Source organism: Arachis hypogaea, chromosome 6 (genome assembly GCF_003086295.3).
Source record: "Arachis hypogaea cultivar Tifrunner chromosome 6, arahy.Tifrunner.gnm2.J5K5, whole genome shotgun sequence".
Lineage (NCBI taxonomy): Eukaryota > Viridiplantae > Streptophyta > Magnoliopsida > Fabales > Fabaceae > Arachis > Arachis hypogaea.
Window position 1 is genome coordinate 71213066 of NC_092041.1, and position 19916 is coordinate 71232981.

A 19916-nucleotide genomic window follows, 5' to 3' on the forward strand; every position below is an offset into this window, starting at 1 on the left:
CACTATAGATAATCATCCTGCACCACTCAGGACACCTGAATACAAAGCCAGACTGCCATATCCTCAGAAACTCCATAAGACAGAGAAGGATGGGCAATTTGCCAAATTTCAGGATATCCTCAAGAGGCTTGAGATCAAAATCCCATTTGCTGAAGTCCTTGAGCAGATACCCTCCTATGCCAAGTTTATGAAGGACATAATGAACCACAAAAGGGATTGGAGGGAGGTAAATACACTTTTCCTCACTAAGGAATGCAGTGCAGTTATCCTGAGAAACTTGCCAGAGAAACTACAAAATCCTGGGAGTTTTTTGATACCCCGCACCATTGGAGAAACTTATATCAAGAATGCTCTATGTGATCTTGGAGCAAGCATCAATCTCATGCCATCATCACTAATGAAAAGGCTCGGGATCCAAGAACCCATGCCTACTGATGGGTGAAAAATTACCGATTAAGAATTTATAATAAGGATAGCATTGCAAGTATAGTTCTTAACTCGCGAAAGTTCTGCTTATCAATTTAAAAGGGATTTGTCACAAATTAAGAATAAAATTTTGGGAGTAGAATTCCCAGGTTGTCTCCCTATGAGTTGCTAAGAGAGTGCTATTTATTGGTCAGGGGTTTTTCTGAGAAATTTAGAGTTTGGGGAATGGGCAGTCAAATGATTATAAATTAACGTAGTGGAAATTAAGAGATTGTATGTAATTAAAGTAAAAAGCCTTGACTAGGATAAGATTAATCGGAAGTTCTATCCTTGTTGGATTTTCCCAAGAGTAATAATAAGGAGTTGTTGTTTTTACTTAGTTAACCCTTACCGAATAAAGGCAAGTCAAGAAATTGAGCCAACTCTTATTCACAAGTCCTAATCCTCTCCCTTGGAAATATTAGCGTTAGTGACTAGAGAGCCAGCCAACAACTTCCAATTTCAAATTAACTCTTGAGTATCCCGACTCAAGGGTCTCCTATTAATGAACTCTAAAGTCAAGTTGAAAGCCTACTCCATTGACATGGATGCCATTTTTGCATGCATGTAAATGGAGTAGGAGGAAGACATGGTAATTAATATTAATTAAAAATAATCAACAAATAATGAAATTAAATAGAAAAGTATGCTTGCATTAATTAATTCCAAAATCGAAGGTATCCATATATAACTCTAAACAAAGTAAATAGGAAATAAAAGGGTAAAGACATAGAAAACAAACTATAATGATAGAAAAAAACCAGAAGCATAAAGCTAGAAATCTAAGAATCTATGAAATTGAAGAACCTTAGAAGAAGTGGTAATTTCTCTCTGAGATTTAAAAACTAAAACTAAAACTAGTGAATGAGAATCTGTGAATGTATGAATGTCCCCTTGAGTTTCTGCTGTCCCCTGGCTCTAGTTTGTATTTTTGGGCCGAAAATTGGGTCCAAACTCAGCTCGAAATCCCCCAGCATTTTCTGTAATTTCTGCACGTGACGCATGTCACACGTACGTGTCAGTCACGCGTACGCGTCGATGGTCTTCTGCGTATTTTACACATCTGCGTCAGTTACGCGTGTGCGTTGCTATGGAATGCGCCAAGTTACGCGCACGTGTGAGCCGTGCGTGCGCGTCGATCCTCGCTGGTCAGCTCCTTAGTTTCTTGTGTTCCTTCCATTTTTTGCAAGCTTCCTTTCCTTCCTCTAAGCCATTCATGCCCTATAAAGCCTGAAAACACTTAACACACAGATCACAACATCGAGTGGTACAAAGGGAGATTAAAGATTGACAATTTAAAGGTTTAGGAAGCAAGTTTTCAATCATAGAACAAAATTGGAAAAGATTTGTAAAACCATGTAGTTTGTTTGAATAAGTGTGAAAAAATTGATAAAAACTACTCAATGTAGCACAAGATAAACCATAGAATAGTGGTTTATCACCTACCCGCATCTGTCTCTAACTTGCTGATGGCTCTGTCAAGATTCTAGAAAGGATAGTCGAGGATATGATTGTCAAGGATGGACCCTTTGCACCTTCCACAGATTTTGTGATCCTAAATATGAAAGAGAATAGGAATACCTCCATTATTCTAGGTAGACCTTTTCTAACCACAGGGGGGCCCTCATTAACATTCGAAAGGGAGAAGTAACGCTACAAGTTGATAAGGAAGAGTTCACATTCAATGCTGTCAAGGCCATCCAACATCCTAACCCCCTAGAGGAATGCATGAAGATTGTTGTCATAGAACCCCCTGGTTGAAGAAGTACGTGAGATTAAAAGGATTGATGACCATGCCTAAGTTGGACAAAATTCTTGAAGATGCCATGCCTAACGTATATGCACCAGAAGAATAGAAGGAGATGATGACCATTCCTAAGGTGGAAGATGGGCCTCCTCAACTAGAAATCAAGCCTCTGCCACCATCCTTGAAATACGTGTTCTTAGGAGAGGGCGACACATATCCAGTTATCATAAGCTCTACCCTAGAGCAGCAGGAAGAAGAGGCGTTGGTTCAGGTTCTCAAGTCCCACAAGACATCGATCGGATGGACTATAAGTGGCCTTAAGGGAACCAATCCAACTCGACGTATGCATAAAATTAGACTGGACGATGATGCTAAACCTGTGGTGCAACCACAGAGAAGACTGAATCCAGCCATGAAGGAAGTTGTCCAAAAAGAGGTTACAAAGCTATGGGAGGCTGGGATCATATTTCCCATTTCTGATAGCCCATGGGTGAGCCTTGTACAGGTAGTCCCGAAGAAGGGTGGGATGATAGTAATCCACAATGAAAGAAATGAACTGATCCCCACACGAACTATCACAGTGGGGCGTATGTGCATCGATTATAAGAGACTCAACAACGCCACAAGAAACGATCACTTCCATTACCTTTCATTGACCAGATGTTGGAAAGGCTGGCTGGCCATGCATTCTACTGCTTCTTGGATGGCTACTCGGGCTACAATTAAATCGCAGTAGATCTTCAAGATTAAGAAAAGACAGTGTTCACATGCCCATATGGAGTGTTCGCTTATAGGAGGATGCCATTTGGCCTCTGCAATGCGCCAGCAACCTTCCAAAGGTGCATGCTCTTTATCCTCTCTAATATGGTGGAAAACTTCTTGGAGGTATTCATGGATGACTTGTCTATTTTTGGCGATTCCTTTGACTCTTGCCTTAACCATCTAGCTCTAGCATTGAAACGCTGCCAAGAAACAAACCTAGTTCTAAACTAGGAGAAATGTCATTTCATGGTTGCTGAAGGGATTGTTCTTAGGCATAGGATCTCGAACAAGGGAAAAGAGTTGACCAAGCTAAGGTGGAAGTGATTGAAAAATTACCACCGCCTACAAATGTTAAGGCAATTAGAAGTTTCTTAGGCCATACAGGGTTCTACAGGAGGTTTATCAAGGATTTCTCCAAAATTGCAAAACCCTTGTGCAACCTTCTAGTTGTAGACACACCTTTTGCTTTTGATGAGGACTGTCTGCTTGCCTTTAAAACTTTAGAAGCTAAGCTAGTCACTATACCTATCATTTCCACACCTAACTGGGCCCTACCATTCGAGCTGATCTGTGATGCCAGTGACTACGCCATAAGCGCAGTTCTAGGGAAGCAACATGACAAACTTTTACACGTCATTTGTTATGCTAGTCACGTTTTAAATGATGCTCAAAGGAACTATACCACCACTGAAAAGGAACTGCTAGCAGTTGTCTATGCAATGGATAAGTTCAGATCTAATTTAATTGGTTCAAAGGTCATTGTTTACACTAATGATGCAGCTCACAAGTATCTCCTGACCAAGCAGGACTCTAAACCCAGGTTAATCAGATGGGTACTGCTTCTCCAGGAATTCGACATTGAGATCAGGGACTAAAAGAGATCAGAGAACCAAGTGGTAGATCACCTATCCCAAATTGAACCTGACGCAGGAACGACCACGCCCATCCCTAAGGTGTCTGAAACTTTCCCTGATGAGCAGCTTTTTATAATCCAAAAAGCACTATGGTTTGCAAATATTGCAAACTATTAAGCCATGAAGTTCATTCTGAAAGAGTATAGTAGATAGCAAGTGTGCAAACTCTTGCATGATGATAAATACTACTTGTGGGATGAACTCTACCTCTTTAAGAGATGCTCGGATGGTATAATTTAACGTTGTGTCTCCGAGGAAGAAATCCAGCAGATTCTATGGCATTGTCATGGCTCTGAATATGGAGGACATTTTGGAGGAGAGCGAACAGCTACCAAGGTCCTTTAGTGCAGATTTTTCTGGCTAACACTCTTCAAGGACTCCCGAGAGTTTGTCAGTAATTGTGATGAATGCCAACGAGCTGGGAATCCCCCTCATAATCACAAAATGACACAACAAGGAATTCTGGAAATTGAGCTGTTTGATGTATGGGGAATAGACTTCATGGGACCCTTTCCACTCTCATATTTCAACACCTATATCCTGGTGGTAGTAGACTACGTGTCTAAGTGGGTTGAGGCAATCGCTTCCCCCACTAATGACACTCGAGTGGTATTGAAATTCCTATAGAAGTGCATGTTCACTAGGTTCAGTGTCCCAGGACACTGACCAGTGACGGAGGCACCCACTTCTGTAACAGATGGCTTGCCTCCATCTTACAGAGATATGGTGTTCATCACAAAGTGGCTACCCCTTACCATCCACAAACCAATGGACAAGCTAAAGTCTCCAACAGGGAGCTTAAACAAATTCTGGAAAGGACAGTTAGTATCTCTAGAAGAGATTGGGCAAGGAAACTTAACGATGCTCTCTACGCATACTGGACTACATTCAAAATCCCCATCGAGATATCCTCTTACCAGTTGGTCTATGAAAAGGCATGCCACTTACCCGTGGAATTGGAACACAGAGCATATTGGGCAACAAGGTTCCTTAACTTTGATCCCATGGCTATAGGAGAAAAGCGATTACTCCAACGGTAGCATGAATCCCCACACTTTTGTACTTTTGTTCCAGCAAGTGCACTGGGTCGTCCAAGTAATACCTGAGCGAGTCAGGGTCGATCTCATGAGGATTGTGGTTTGAAGCAAGCTATGGTTATCTTGCAGGTCTTAGTCTGGAAGATCAAGAAGTCATTGGTTTGAAGTTGTAAGAGTAATGTATGTATAAGGGCAATTAGTAATAGGAATAAGGTAAAGGATTGGAGTTGCTTTGCCTTTTTGAGTTAACTCTGGTATTACTGTCTTATCTGCTTGTGAGTGATGTCTTCTATGGCAGACTGTATATGATCAACACTATGGGCCGTGGTCATTGATCTCCTCTGCTACAGATTGAATGCCATTGGCCGTGGTCATCCAATCTGACGAAGGGTGAAGCGCTAGCAAGTCATTCTCCTGGTGATCCTACTCAAAGCGCAATAGACAAGGTCAAATCTTCCGAATCAGAGAACGCTGCTTCTTTGGATTATAGCCTATACCATAGAGACCCTAATCTCCCCAAAAATTGGCTGAACTGGTGTCTTGAGAAGTTCCCAACGAAGTCGTGGATTAACCTTCTGAGAGATGTATAAACATAGCTGCTGGTTCGTACTTTCCAGTTACGTATTCACACGAACCCAAGTAGACGCGGGTGTTTGTCAGGCACGTTTGTCTTAGTGTGATGAATAGAGCTTATTTTTCGATCATCCTATTCACCACGTTGAAGAGAGGATATACATCTTAGAAGTAAATCAAGCATGGATCGGAGAAGAAATAGTAATACTTTTATTAATTCATAGGGCTCAGCAGGGCTCCTCCCCTTAACCTAGGAGGTTTAGATACTCATACTGATGTAAAATACAGAGTGAAACTCGAAAATAGCATAAAGAGGTCTTTGTAACATAAATCTAATCCCTTAGATACTAAACAGAATGACTTGTAAGGATAAAGTAGTCTATTTAGTGCTAAAATCGACTTCTGGGGCCCACGTTATGAGTGTTTGGGCTGAGTTTTGATGAACGTGCTATGAGGCTCTTAGGGCATGAAATGCTAGCTAGGGGGTCTTCTCTGGGCGTTTGGACGCCGGGCTCTGCTCTTGGGCTGGACGCCAGGAAAGTGGCAGGAAGCTGGCATTGGACGCCAGTTTTGGGACTTGTAATCCGAAGAAAAGTATGGACTATTATACATTGTTGGAAAGCTCTAGAAGTCAGCTTTCCATATCCATTGACAGCGCTTCATTTGGATTTCTATAGCTCTAGAAACACTCTTCTAAGTGCAAGGAGGTCAGATCCAGACAGCATCTGTAGTGCTTTCTCTGTCTTTGAATCAGACTTTTGCTCCAGCTCCTCAATTATAGCCAGAAAATACCTGAAATTGTACAAAAATACAAAAACTCATAGTATAAAATATATAAAAATGATGTCAAAAAGCATATAAAATATCCGCTCATCATCCAACTAAATGAGTTGGATGAATTCCGACATGCTGCATTTGAGAATACTAGAATCTACAAGGAAAGATCCAAGAAATGGCATGATTGGAAGATTTCTCCCAGAGTCTTCCAGCCTAGCCAACAGGTTCTGCTCTTTAACTCCAGACTCAAGTTATTCTCTAGAAAAATCAAGTCACGATAGACAGAAACTATTGTGGTCACTAGAGTGTCATCCTATGGACATATAGAACTTCAGAGCCAGTATTCTGATAAAAGATTTATCGTCAATGACCAACGTGTCAAACAGTATCTAGGGGACCCAGTTGAGCAAGAGGTCTTCACCCTCTAGCTCACATGACAACAGCATTGTCCAACTACTAACAATAAAGAAGCGCTTGTTGGGAGGTAACCCAGCCATATGTATAGTAGTCTTTATTTCATTTGTTTATTTTAGTTTACATTCATATTTAATTTTGTCAAAATTCCATATTTTCCTTAACATTTGTGATCATGTGTAGCACTTAGAATATGAACAGGAAAGCCTAGGATCGAAACCAGAACACCCTGGAGAGAGCCCCTTGCTGGCGTTGAACGCTAGAACTAGCGCCCAACGCCAGGAAGGGGGAAGCTTGGGCATTAAATGGCCATTTAAGGGTACTTACTGGCGTTGAACGCCAATAATGGAGCAACCAGGGCCATTTCTTTAGCCCCCAATGGGCGTTCAACGCCCATTCTTTTATCTCTACTGATGTTCAACACTAGATCTGGGTGACACCCAGTAGGGGAGGCCATATTCGAAATTCAAAGAAAAGATAGAAAGTTGACTTTCCAAACCAAATATTTTGCAACCTTATCTTCTTTAACCATATCTTTCTATTCCATATTCCTTTTAAACTACATTTTAATTCTAAACTCTTCGACTCAAATCTTTTTTAAACAAATTCTTCTCCAATCTTATCTTTTCAAACTAAATCCCTTTTATCTCATTTCTTTTTCTTCCATATCCCTTCTTTTCAAATATTTTTAAATCTCTTCAAATCTTTTTCAAATCATTATTTTATCCACCTAGATCACCTTTATCTTTTATCTTATCTTTTATCTTAAATTTCAAAATTTGTCATCCTATATCCTCTCTGTTAAAAATTGAATTTCAAAATCAACACCCCCTATTAATACACCCTCAGCCTCCCTCTCCCTCTATCATGCCCCTTACGCACTCTCTGCTTCTTCTACTTCTGTTTACTTTTCTCTTTGCTCGGGACGAGCAATCTCTTAAGTTTAGTGTTACTTTTCGCTCTGCTCTTATGAAACCAAAGGTTGGAAGATCTACTTCAAGGAACAAGAAAGAAAAAGCCCCCTCAACAGTCGCCTATAAGCCCTATAGGTTTCACTTCAAGCTTCATGAGGAACACTACTATGATGTAGTGTATAAGAAGGCTGTAATTTCGGAAGTTAAGTTTGATCTAAAAGAAGACAAATATCCAGAGATTCAAGAGCAGATCCGAACATGGGGTTGGGAGATTCTAGCCAACCCTGCAACTAGGGTTGGAATTGTGAAGGTCCGAGAGTTCTATGCGAACTTTTGGAGGTCGAATAAACAAAAGGAAGAAAGATCGAAATTCAACCCATGGCGCACCATGGTCTGAGAAAAGATCTTGCATTTCGGTCTGGATAAAGTGAGGGAAGTTTTCCAACTACCCCCATTAAAGGACGACCTTAACTCCTTTAATATGAGAGTGCACGCTGATCCAAGGCTAGACCAAGTCCTACAGGACATATGTCTCTTTGGAACACAGTGGATAACTGACAAAAAAGGTCAACCAATCCAACTAAAGAGGATGGATCTCAAGCCAGTTGCTAGAGGATGGCTGGATTTTATTGGGCTCTCTATCCTCCCCACTAGCACCCGTTCCGAGGTCACAATAAAGCGAGCTGTGATGATCCACTACATCATGCTTGGCAATAAGGTGGAAGTTCATCAAATAATCCCCTGTGAGATGTACATAATTGTAGCCAAAACCTCAACTCATTCAAGGCTAGCTTTTTCGCACCTCATCTCTCGCTTGTATGACGAGGCAAGAATCTTCATTGATAGAGATACATTCATTACAAGAGATGACCCAATCATCAAGGAAAGCATGGAGCACACAAAGGAACCAGCACAAGTTAAGATTCAGGGGCCAGTCTCTCCTCCTAAGAGGAAGGTACTTGAATGACCTCAAGAATAGAGCCTCCTTCCAAGTGAATACTGGATTCAACTGGCAGCATCTATTGAACAGTTGAGAGCCACCATGGACCAACTCAAAGAGGAGCAAAAAGACCAGTCTTAAATTCTTCGCAAGCTGGCCAAAGAACAAGATAGGCAGGGATGAGAATTAGAAGAGCTGAAGCACCAGAAAACGTCCTCTGGAGAAAGAAGTAACCACCATGATTAAGGTGGTTGAGTTTCATCCTACTTATCCTATCCCTATTTCAGTTCTGTATTTCCTGTTTTTCAATTCTATGTACATGATTACTATTAGGATTTCCCACTTTCTAGTCCAGCAGTTAATTTCTATTTCTGATAGTTAAGCTTTAAGATGTTTCACGTATCCCTCATTAAACTTAAATAAATTTTTTTAAGAGCAATAAAATACCAAAGGTCTTGAATTTTATCATGAGTTATTCCAATTACTTAAGATATGATGACCTTATCTTTATTTTCTGAATGTATGTATTAACTGTGCATAATTGATATTGAAGTTGAGCATACTGACTTTGGAAGAATAGTGAATTTAGAGAAGTATTATTAAGTCTTTGAAAAATCAAAAGTATTGATTCTTGAAGCCAAAAAAAGCAGCAAAAATAAAAAAAAGAAAAAAAGAAAAAGACAAGAGAAAGGATCCAAGGCTTTGGGCATCAATAGTTAGGAGGGTCAAAATTGCCTAAAAAGCTCAAATGAGTTGTTATCCCAAACTATATGCTTGTGGTGTGAAGGTGTCAAGTAAAAAGCTTGAGACTGAGCAGTTAAAGTCGTAATCCAAAGCTAAATAGTACACTTAAGAACGCTGGGCACCACTGTCTGGGAATTTAAGCAAAGCTGAATTCGAATCCAAAAGGTTCCCCCAGTTTTGTGCCTGTGGCATTTATGTATCTGGTGCTAATACTTGAAAATAAAACGCTTAGAGTCATGGCTAGGATCAAAGATACAAGGCACCAAAAAGAATCTATGTTCAAGAATCAAGAAAAACTAAAAGAAGAGAACAAATAATATCATTCGGATTCCAATTCCAAGGATGTCAAGATTTTTGAGCTTTAAAGGAAAGTGGGATGCCAAAACTGTTCAGAAATAAAGAGCCAATCGGCCCATTCAATAATTGGAACTAAACTTTATCAACAACTCTAAACCCTTATCTATTTTCCACTTCTTTAGTCCTTACTTGTTTTTAGTTGCTTGAGGACAAGCAATAGTTTAAGTTTGGTGTTGTGATTAGTGAATATCTTATATGCTTTTTCATTGCATTATCTTAGTGTTTTCAGTAGATTTTATTAAGTTTTAGTATGTGTTAGTGCAAAAGTTCATTGATGAGCGGATAATTTATACGCTTTTTGTCATTGTTTTTAGTATGCTTTTAGTATGTTTAGTTAGTTTTTATTATATTTTTATTAGTTTTTATTTAAAATTCACTTTTCTGGACTTTACTATGAGTTTGTGTGTTTTTCTGTAATTTCAGGTATTTTCTGGCTGAAATTGAGGGACCTGAGCAAAAATCTGATTCAGAGGCTGAAAAGGGCTGCAGATGCTGTTGGATTCTGACCTCCCTGCACTCGAAGTGGCTTTTCTGGTGCTACAGAAGCCCAATTGGCGCGCTCTTAATTGCGTTAGAAAGTAGATATCCAGGGCTTTCCAGAAATATATAATAGTCTATACTTTGCTCGAGATTTGATGGCCCAAATAGGCATTCCAAGTCAGCTTCAGAATTCCCGGCGTTAAACGCCGGAACTGGCACAAAAGTGGGAGTTAAACGCCCAAACTGGCACAAAAGCTGGCGTTTAACTCCAAGAAAAGTCTCTACACATAGAAGCTTCAATGTTCAGCCCAAGCACACACCAAGTGGACTCGGAAGTGGATTTTTACGTCATTTACTCATTTCTGTAAACCCTAGGCTACTAGTTCTCTATAAATAGGACCTTTTGCTATTGTATTTGGGGATCTTTCAATCTTCGGATCATCTTTTGATCATGTTTTTATGATTGAAACCTCTTTGGGAGGATGGCCATTCGGCCATGCCTAGACCTTGTTCTTATGTATTTTCAACGGTAGAGTTTCTACACACCATAGATTAAGGTGTAGAGCTCTGCTGTACCTCGAGTATTAATGCAATTACTATTGTTCTTCTATTCAATTCAGCTTATTCTTGTTCTAAGATATCACTTGTTCCTCAACTTGATGAATGTGATAATCTGTGACACTCATCATCATTCTCACCTATGAACGTGTGCCTGACAACCACCTCTGTTTTTTACTTAGATTGAGTGGATATCTCTTGGATTCCTTAATTAGAATCTTCATGGTATAAGCTAGAATCCATTGGCGGCCATTCTTGAGAATCCGGAAGGTCTAAACCTTGTCTGTGGTATTCTGAGTAGGATTCAGGGATTGAATGACTGTGACGAGCTTCAAACTCGTGATTGTGGGGCGTTAGTGACAGACACAAAAGAATCACTGGATTCTATTCCGACATGATCGAGAATCGACAGATGAATAGACGTGCTGTGACAGAGTGCATTGAACATTTTCACTGAGAGGACGGGACTGTAGCCATTGACAACAGTGATGCCCAACATACAGCTTGCCATGGAAAGGAGTAAGAAGGATTGGATGAAGACAGTAGGAAGGCAGAGAGACGGAAGGGACAAAGCATCTCCATACGCTTATCTGAAATTCTCACCAATGAATTACATAAGTATCTCTATCTTTATTTTATGTTTTATTTATCTTTTAATTATCAATCCTCCATAACCATTTGAATCCGCCTGACTGAGATTTACAAGATGACCATAGCTTGCTTCATACCAACAATCTCTGTGGGATCGACCCTTACTCGCGTAAGGTTTATTACTTGGGCGACCCAGTGCACTTGCTGGTTAGTTGTGCGAAGTTGTGATAAAGAGTTGAGATTGCAATTGAGCGTACCATGTTGATGGCGCCATTGATGATCATAATTTCGTGCACCAAGTTTTTGGCGCCGTTGCCGGGGATTGTTTGAGTTTGGACAACTGACGGTTCATCTTGTTGCTTAGATTAGGTAATTTTATTTTATGTTTAAGCTTTTTACTTTTTGAAAATTTTTCAAAAGTAAAAAAAATTATTTCTATTTTGTTCTTTAGAGTTTTTAAGAATGGATTCTAGAGTTTCATGATGATTTGTTGAAGTATGGCTGACTGTGAAGCCATGTCTAATCTTTTGGACTGAGGATTCAACTTATCATCATAAGAGCTTGTTGATTTCTATCAATTTTTCTGTTGTGAGCAATGATCTGCTAAAGCTTGGCTGGCCATTGGCCATGTCTAGTGTTTTGGACCGGAGCTTTCACTGAAAGCTTGGCTGGCTGTGAAGCCATGTCTAATTCTAGGACCGGAGTCTTAGACTAGCATTGCAATGATTCCTGGAATTCTTAAAATCACAAAAAAGCACAATTTGTTAAAGTCTTAGCCATGTCTTTGAACCCTTGTTTTTCTTTTCCACTCAATTTTTGAAAAAGCACAAAAAATTTATAAAATCTTAAAATCAAAAATATTTTTATGTTTCTTGTTTGAGTCTAATGTCTAATTTTAAGTTTGGTGTCAATTGCATGTCTTTATTCTTCTAATTTTCGAAAATTACATGCATTATGTTCTTCATTGATCTTCAAGTTGTTCTTGATGATTTCCTTGCTCTGATCTTTAAATTCTCTTGTCTTGAATGTTTCGTTGTTTCTCATATGCATTCTCAATTTGTTAGTGTCAATAGTATACAAACTTCTAAGTTTGGTGTTTTGCATGCATTGTTTATTTGATCTTAGTGGCATTTTGATTATTCCTCATCATTAAAAATTCAAAAAAAAAAATTTAATTTGTGTCTTTTCAAGTCAATAATACAGAGAATTGAAGATTCAGAACATGCAGTAGAGGAATTACATAGAAAAAGCTGGGCGTTCAAAACGCCCAGTGAAGAAGGAAAACTGGCGTTTAAACGCCAGCCAGGGTACCTGGCTGGGCGTTTAACGCCCAAAAGGGTAGCATTTTGGGCGTTAAACGCCAGAATGGATACCATTCTGGGCGTTTAACGCCAGGATGATACAAGAGGGAAGATTTTGTTTTTAATTCAATTTTTTTTCAAGTTTTCATAATTTTTCAAAATCAAATCTTTTTCAATCCATATCTTTTCAATCATATATTTTCAAAATCAATTTCTTTCCATTCTCAAAAATACTTGCCTACAATTAATGATTTGATTCAACATTTCAAGTATGTTGCCTTTTCTGTTAAGAAAGGTTTAATGTTTGAATCATATTCCTTTAAATTTCTTGTTAGCCAAGTCATTAATTTTAAAAATTAAATCTTTTTAAATTGTTTCTCAATCATATCTTTTCAATCATATCTTCTTAATCACATCTTTTTCCAAATAATTTTTAATCTTTTTGATTTCTAATTTCAAAATCTTTTTCAAAAATCACTTTATTTCTTTCCCAACTTTAATTTTCGAAAATCATTCTTCAATTTTTCAAAATTTCTTCAAAATCTTTTAATTTATTTTCGAAAATTCTTCCCTCTTCTCACATCCTTCTATTTAAGGACTAACACTCCTCCACTATCAACAATTCGAACTCTATCTCTTTTGATAAGTTCGAATTCTTCTTCTTCTACCTCCTCCTTCTATTCTTCTTTTCCTCTGACATCTCAAGGAATCTCTATACTGTGACATAGAGGATTCCATATTTTCTTGTTCTCTTCTCTTTCATATGAGCAGGAGTAAAGACAAAAGCATTCTTGTTGAGGGTGACCCTGAATCTGAAAGGAACTTGAAGCGAAAGCTAAGAGAAGATAAAGCACTACTCTCTGTAGAGGACCTAACATAAATCTTCAAACAAGAAGAAGACATGGTAGCCGAAAACAACAACAATGCCAACAATGCAAGGAAGGTGCTGGGTGACTTTACTACACCTACTCCCGACTTCTATGGGAGAAGCATCTCTATCCCTGCCATTGGAGCAAACAACTTTGAGCTTAAGCCTCAATTAGTTTCTCTAATGCAACAGAATTGCAAATTCCATGGACTTCCATTGGAAGATCCTCATCAGTTTTTAGCTGAATTCTTTCAAATCTGTGACACTGTCAAGACCAATGGGGTTGACCCTGAGGTCTACAGACTTATGCTATTCCCTTTTGCTGTAAGAGACAGAGCTAGGATATGGTTGGACTCACAACCTAAAGAAAGCCTGAACTCTTGGGAAAAGCTAGTCAATGCCTTCTTGGCAAAGTTCTTTCCACCTCAAAAATTGAGTAAGATTAGAGTAGAAGTCCAAACCTTCAGACAGAAGGAAGGTGAATCCCTCTATGAAGCTTGGGAAAGATACAAACAATTGATCAGAAAGTGTCATTCTGACATGCTTTCTAAATGGAGCATCATAGGTATCTTCTATGATGGTCTGTCTGAACTGTCCAAGATGTCATTGGACAGCTCTGCTGGATGATCTCTTCATCTGAAGAAGACGCCTGCAGAAGCTCAAGAACTCATTGAAATGGTTACAAATAACCAATTCATGTACATTTCTGAAAGGAATCCTGTGAACAATGGGACGAATCAGAAGAAAGGAGTTATTGAGATTGATACTCTGAATGCCATATTGGCTCAGAACAAAATATTGACTCAGCAAGTCAATATGATTTCTCAAAGTCTGTCTAGAATGCAAGCTGCACCAGGCAGTACTAAGGACGCTTCATCTAAAGAAGAAGCTTATGATCTTGAGAACCCATCAATGGAAGAGGTGAATTACATGGGAGAACCCTATGGAATCACCTATAATCCTTCATAGAGAAATCATCCAAATCTCTCATGGAAGGATCACCAGAGACCTCAACAAGGTTTCAACAATAATAATGGTGGAAGAAACAGGTTTAGCAATGATAAGCCTTTTCCATCATCTTCTCAGCAACAGACAGAGAATTCTAAGCAAAGCCACTCTGACTTAGCAACCATGGTCTCTGATCTAATCAAAATCACTCAAAGTTTCATGACTGAAACAAGGTCCTCCATTAGAAACTTGGAGGCACAAGTGGGTCAGCTGAGTAAGAAAGTTACTGAACTCCCTCCTAGTACTCTTCCAAGCAATACAGAAGAGAATCCAAAAGGAGAGTGTAAGGCCATCAACATGGCCGAATTTGGAGAGGAGGAAGAGGCAGTGATCGCCCGCTGAGGAATACCTCAATTGACGTCCACTGGCCTCCAATGAGTTCCCTAATGAGGAACCATGGGAATCTGAGGCTCACACTGAGACCATAGAGATTCCATTGGATTTACTTCTGCCATTCATGAGCTCTGATGAGTATTCTTCCTCTGAAGAGGACGAAGATGTCACTGAAGAGTAAGTTGCTAAGTACCTTGGAGCAATCATGAAGCTAAATGACAAGTTATTTGGTAATGAGACTTGGAAGGACGAACCCCCTTTGCTCACTAAAGAACTGGATGACTTGACTAGGCAGAGATTACCTCAAAAGAGACAGGACCCTGGGAAGTTCTCAATACCTTGTACATTAGGCACCATGACCTTCGAGAAGGCTTTGTGTGACCTAGGGTCAAGCATAAACCTCATGCCTCTCTCTGTAATGGAGAAGCTAGGGATCTTTGAGGTACAAGCTGAAAGAATCTCACTAGAGATGGCAGACAATTCAAGAAAACAAGCTTATGGACTTGTAGAGGATGTTCTGGTAAAGATTGAAGACCATTACATCCCTGCTGATTTCATAGTCCTAGAGACTAGGAAGTGCATGGATGAATCCATCATCCTTGGCAGACCCTTCCTAGCCACAGCAAAGGCTGTGATTGATATTGACAGAGGAGAATTGATCATTCAAGTGAATGAAGAATCCTTTGTGTTTAAGGCTCAAGGATATCTCTCTGTAACCATGGAGAGGAAGCATGAAGAGCTTCTCTCAAAACAGAGTCAAACAGAGCCCCCACAGTCAAACTCTAAGTTTGGTGTTGGGAGGCCATAACCAAATTCTAAGTTTGGTGTTGGGAGGTTCCAACGTTACTCTGAACATCTGTGAGGCTCCATGAGGGCCCACTGTCAAGCTACTGGCATTAAAGAAGTGCTTGTTGGGAGGCAACCCAATGTTATATTTATCTATTTTCCATTGTTATTTTATGTTTTCTATAGGTTGATGATCATGTGAAGTCATAAAAACAATTGAAAAAGCAAAAACAGAATGAAAAACAGAAAGAAAAATAGCACACCCTGGAGGAAAAGCTTGTTGGCGTTTAAACGCCAGTAAGGGCAGCAAATGGGCGTTTAACGCCCAGTCTGGCACCATTCTGGGCGTTTAATGCCAGAAAGGGGCACCAGACTGGCGTTTAACGCAAGAAAGGGGCACCGAACTGGCGTTTAACGCCAGAAAAGGACAGCAGCACGGTGTTTAACGCCACGATTGGCAGAAAGGGCGTTTTACATGCCACTTGGTGCAGGGATGAGCTATCCTTGACACCTCAGGATCTGTGGACCCCACAGGATCCCCACCTACCCCACCATTCTATCTCTTCTTCACCCATTCACCAACCACCTCAATAGCTCTTCCCAAAAAAAAAACCTCACCTATCAAATCCGACCATTCTCTTCACCACTCACATCCATCCTTCATAAAACCCCACCTACCCCACTCCATCTCCTCTATTTCCTCTTCTTCTACTCTTTTCTTTCCTCTTTTGCTTGAGGACGAGCAAACCTTCTAAGTTTGGTGTGGTAAAAGCGTTGCTTTTTGTTTTTTCATAACCATTTATGGCACCTAAGGCCGGAGAAACCTCTAGAAAGAGGAAAGGAAAGGCAAAAGCTTCCACCTCCGAGTCATGGGAGATGGAGAGATTCATCTCAAGGGTGCATCAAGACCACTTCAATGAAGTTGTGGCCATGAAGAAGGTGATCCCCGAGGTCCCTTTCAAACTCAAAAAGAGTGAATATCCGGAGATCCGACATGAGATCCGAAGAAGAGGTTGGGAAGTTCTTACCAACCTAGTTCAACAAGTCAGAATCTTAATGGTTTAAGAGTTCTATGCCAATGCATGGATCACCAAGAACCATGATCAAAGTGTGAACCCGGATCCAAAGAATTAGCTTACAATGGTTCGGGGGAAATGCTTAGATTTTAGTCCAGAAAATGTAAGGTTGGCATTCAACTTGCCCATGATGCAAGGAGATGAACCACCCCTACACTAGAAGGGTCAACTTTGATCAAAGGTTGGACCAAGGCCTTATAGACATTTGTGAAGAGGGCGCTCAATGGAAGAGAGATTCAAAAGGGAAGCCTGTTCAACTGAGAAGGCATGACCTCAAGCCCGTGGCTAGGGGATGGTTGGAGTTTATCCAACGCTCGATCATTCTCACTAGCAACCGGTCCGAAGCTACTATAGATCGGGCTATCATGATTCATAGCATCATGATTGGAGAGGAAGTAGAAGTTCATGAGGTTATATCCCAAAAACTTTATAAGGTGCCGGACAAGTCCTCTACCTTGGCAAGGTTAGCCTTCCCTCATCTCATTTGTCACCTCTGTAATTCAGATGGAATTAACATAGAGGGAGACATCCTCATTGATGAGGACAAGTGATGAGCGGATAATTTATATGCTTTTTGGCATTGTTTTTAGGTAGTTTTTAATATAATCTGGTTACTTTTAGGGATGTTTTCATTAGTTTTTTTGCTAAATTCACATTTCTGGACTTTACTATGAGTTTGTGTGTTTTTCTGTGATTTCAGGTATTTTCTGGCTGAAATTGAGGGACCTGAGCAAAACTCTGATAGGAGGCTGACAAAGGACTGCTGATGCTGTTGGAATCTGACCTCCCTGCACTCGAAATAGATTTTCTGGAGCTAAAAAACTCCAAATGGCGCGCTCTCAACGGCGTTGGAAAGTAGACATCCAGAACTTCCCAGCAATATATAATAGTCCATACTTTATTCGTGATTTGATGACATAAACTGGCACTCAACGCCAGTTCCATGTTGTTGTCTGGAGTCAAACGCCAGAAACACGTCACGAACCGGAGTTGAACGCCCAAAACATGTTACAACTTGGCGTTCAACTCCAAGAGAGGCCTTAGCTCATGGATAGATCAGGCTCAGCCCAAGCACACACCAAGTGGGCCCTGAAAGTGGATTTATGCATCAATTACTTACTTCTGTAAACCCTAGTAGCTAGTTTAGTATAAATAAGACATTTTACTATTGTACTAGTTGTCTTTTGACCACGTTACATCTTTGGTTTCAGTTTTATTTTATTATTCATCTTAGGAGACTATCGAACACACCTGGGGGGCTGGCCATTCGGCCATGCCTGAACCTCTTTCACTTATGTATTTTCAACGGTGGAGTTTCTACACACCATAGATTAAGGGTGTGGAGCTCTGCTGTACCTCAAGTTTCAATGCAATTACTACTATTTTCTATCCAATTCGATTTATTCCTGTTCTAAGATATTTGTTGCACTTCAACTTGATGAATGTGATGATCCGTGACACTCATTATCATTCTCACCTATGAACGCGCGTGACTGACAACCACTTCCGTTCTACCTTAGACCGGGCGCATGTCTCTTGGATTCCTTAATCAGAATCTTCGTGGTATAAGCTAGAATTGATGGCGGCATTCATGGGAATTCGGAAAGTCTAACCTTGTCTGTGGTATTCCGAGTAGGATTCCGGGATTGAATGACTGTGACGAGCTTCAAACTCCTGAAGGCTGGGCGTTAGTGACAGATGCAAAAGAATCAAGGGATTCTACTCCAACCTGATTGAGAACCGACAGATGATTAGCCGTGCTGTGACAGAGCATTTGGACCATTTTCACTGAGAGGATGGGATGTAGCAATTGACAACGGTGATGCTCTACATACAGCTTGCCATGGAAAGGAGTAAGAAGGCTTGGATGAATGATAAGAGAGTAGAGATTCGGAAGGAACACAGCACCTCCATGCACCTATCTGAAATTCCCACCATTGAATTACATGAGTAACTTTATCTTTATTTCCTGTTTATTTTATTTTTATCTTTTGAATATCTAATCCAATCATATTTGAATCCGCCTGACTGGGATTTACAAGATGACCATAGCTTGCTTCATACGAACAATCTCTGTGGGATCGACCCTTACTCACGTAAGGTTTATTACTTGGACGACCCAGTACACTTGCTGGTTAGTTGTGCGAAGTTGTGAAGTTATGTTTGGACCATGGTATTACGCACCAGGTTTTGGCGCCATCACCAGGAACAATCAATTTCAAACAACAATTTAAGCATGAGTAACAATTTCGCTTACCAACAAGGCCATCACTAAGAAGAGGATGGAGCAAACAAGAGATCCCACTCATGGACATGAGGAAATTCCTCATCATGAAATCCTTGAGATGCCTCAAGGGATGCACTTTTCTCCACAAAACTATTGGGAGCAAATCAACACCTCCCTAGGAGAATTGAGTTCCAACATGAGACAACTAAGGGTGGAGCACCAAGAACATTCCATCCTCCTCTATGAAATTAGAGAAGATCAAAGAATCATGAGAGAGGAGCAACAAAGGCAAGGAAGAGACATTGAGGAGCTCAAGCACTCCATAAGATCTTCAAGAGGAAGAACAAGCCGCCATCACTGAGGTGGACCCGTTCTTTAATATCCTTGTTCTTTATTTTTCTGTTTTTTGAAAATTATGTTTTATGTTTTATTTATGTTTGTGTCTTATGATCATTGGTGTCTTGGTGTCTATGCCTTAAAGTTATGAATGTCCTATGAATCCATCACCTTTCTTAAATGAAAAATGTTCTTAATTGAAAAAGAGAAGAATTGCATGAATTTCGAATTTTATAACAGATTAATTATTTTGATTTCTGAATGTATGCCTGAACAGTGCATATGTCTTTTGAATTTGTTGTTCATGAATGTTATAATTGTTGGCTCTTGAAAGAATGATGAAAAAGGAGACATGTTACTGAGGATTTGAAAAATCATAAAAATGATTCTTGAAGAAAGAAAAAGTAGTGAATTCAAAAAAAAAAGCAAGCAGAAAAAGCCAATAGCCCTTTAAACCAAAAGGCAAGGATAATAAAAGGGATCCAACTATCCAAGGCTTTAAGCATCAGTGGATAGGAGGGCCTACAGGAATAACATCCTGGCCTAAGCGGCTAAACCAAGCTGTCCCTATCCATGTGCTTGTGGCGTGAAGGTGTCAAGTGAAAACTTGAGACTGAGCGGTTAAAGTCGTGATCCAAAGCAAAAAGAGTGTGCTTAAGAACCCTGGACACCTCTAATTGGGGACTCTAGCAAAGCTGAGTCACAATC

At 40.0% G+C, this 19916-nt stretch overlaps 1 protein-coding gene across 1 annotated transcript; it reads left to right on the top strand.

Moving 5' to 3' along the window:
* Window positions 1-4332: 4332 nt before the first annotated feature.
* On the top strand, window positions 4333-4928 carry LOC140173679 (uncharacterized). The gene is made up of 2 exons (XM_072198190.1): window positions 4333-4497; window positions 4608-4928. The coding sequence occupies exons 1-2, from the start codon at window positions 4333-4335 to the stop codon at window positions 4926-4928; spliced, it is 486 nt and encodes a 161-aa protein (XP_072054291.1).
* Window positions 4929-19916: the final 14988 nt, after the last annotated feature.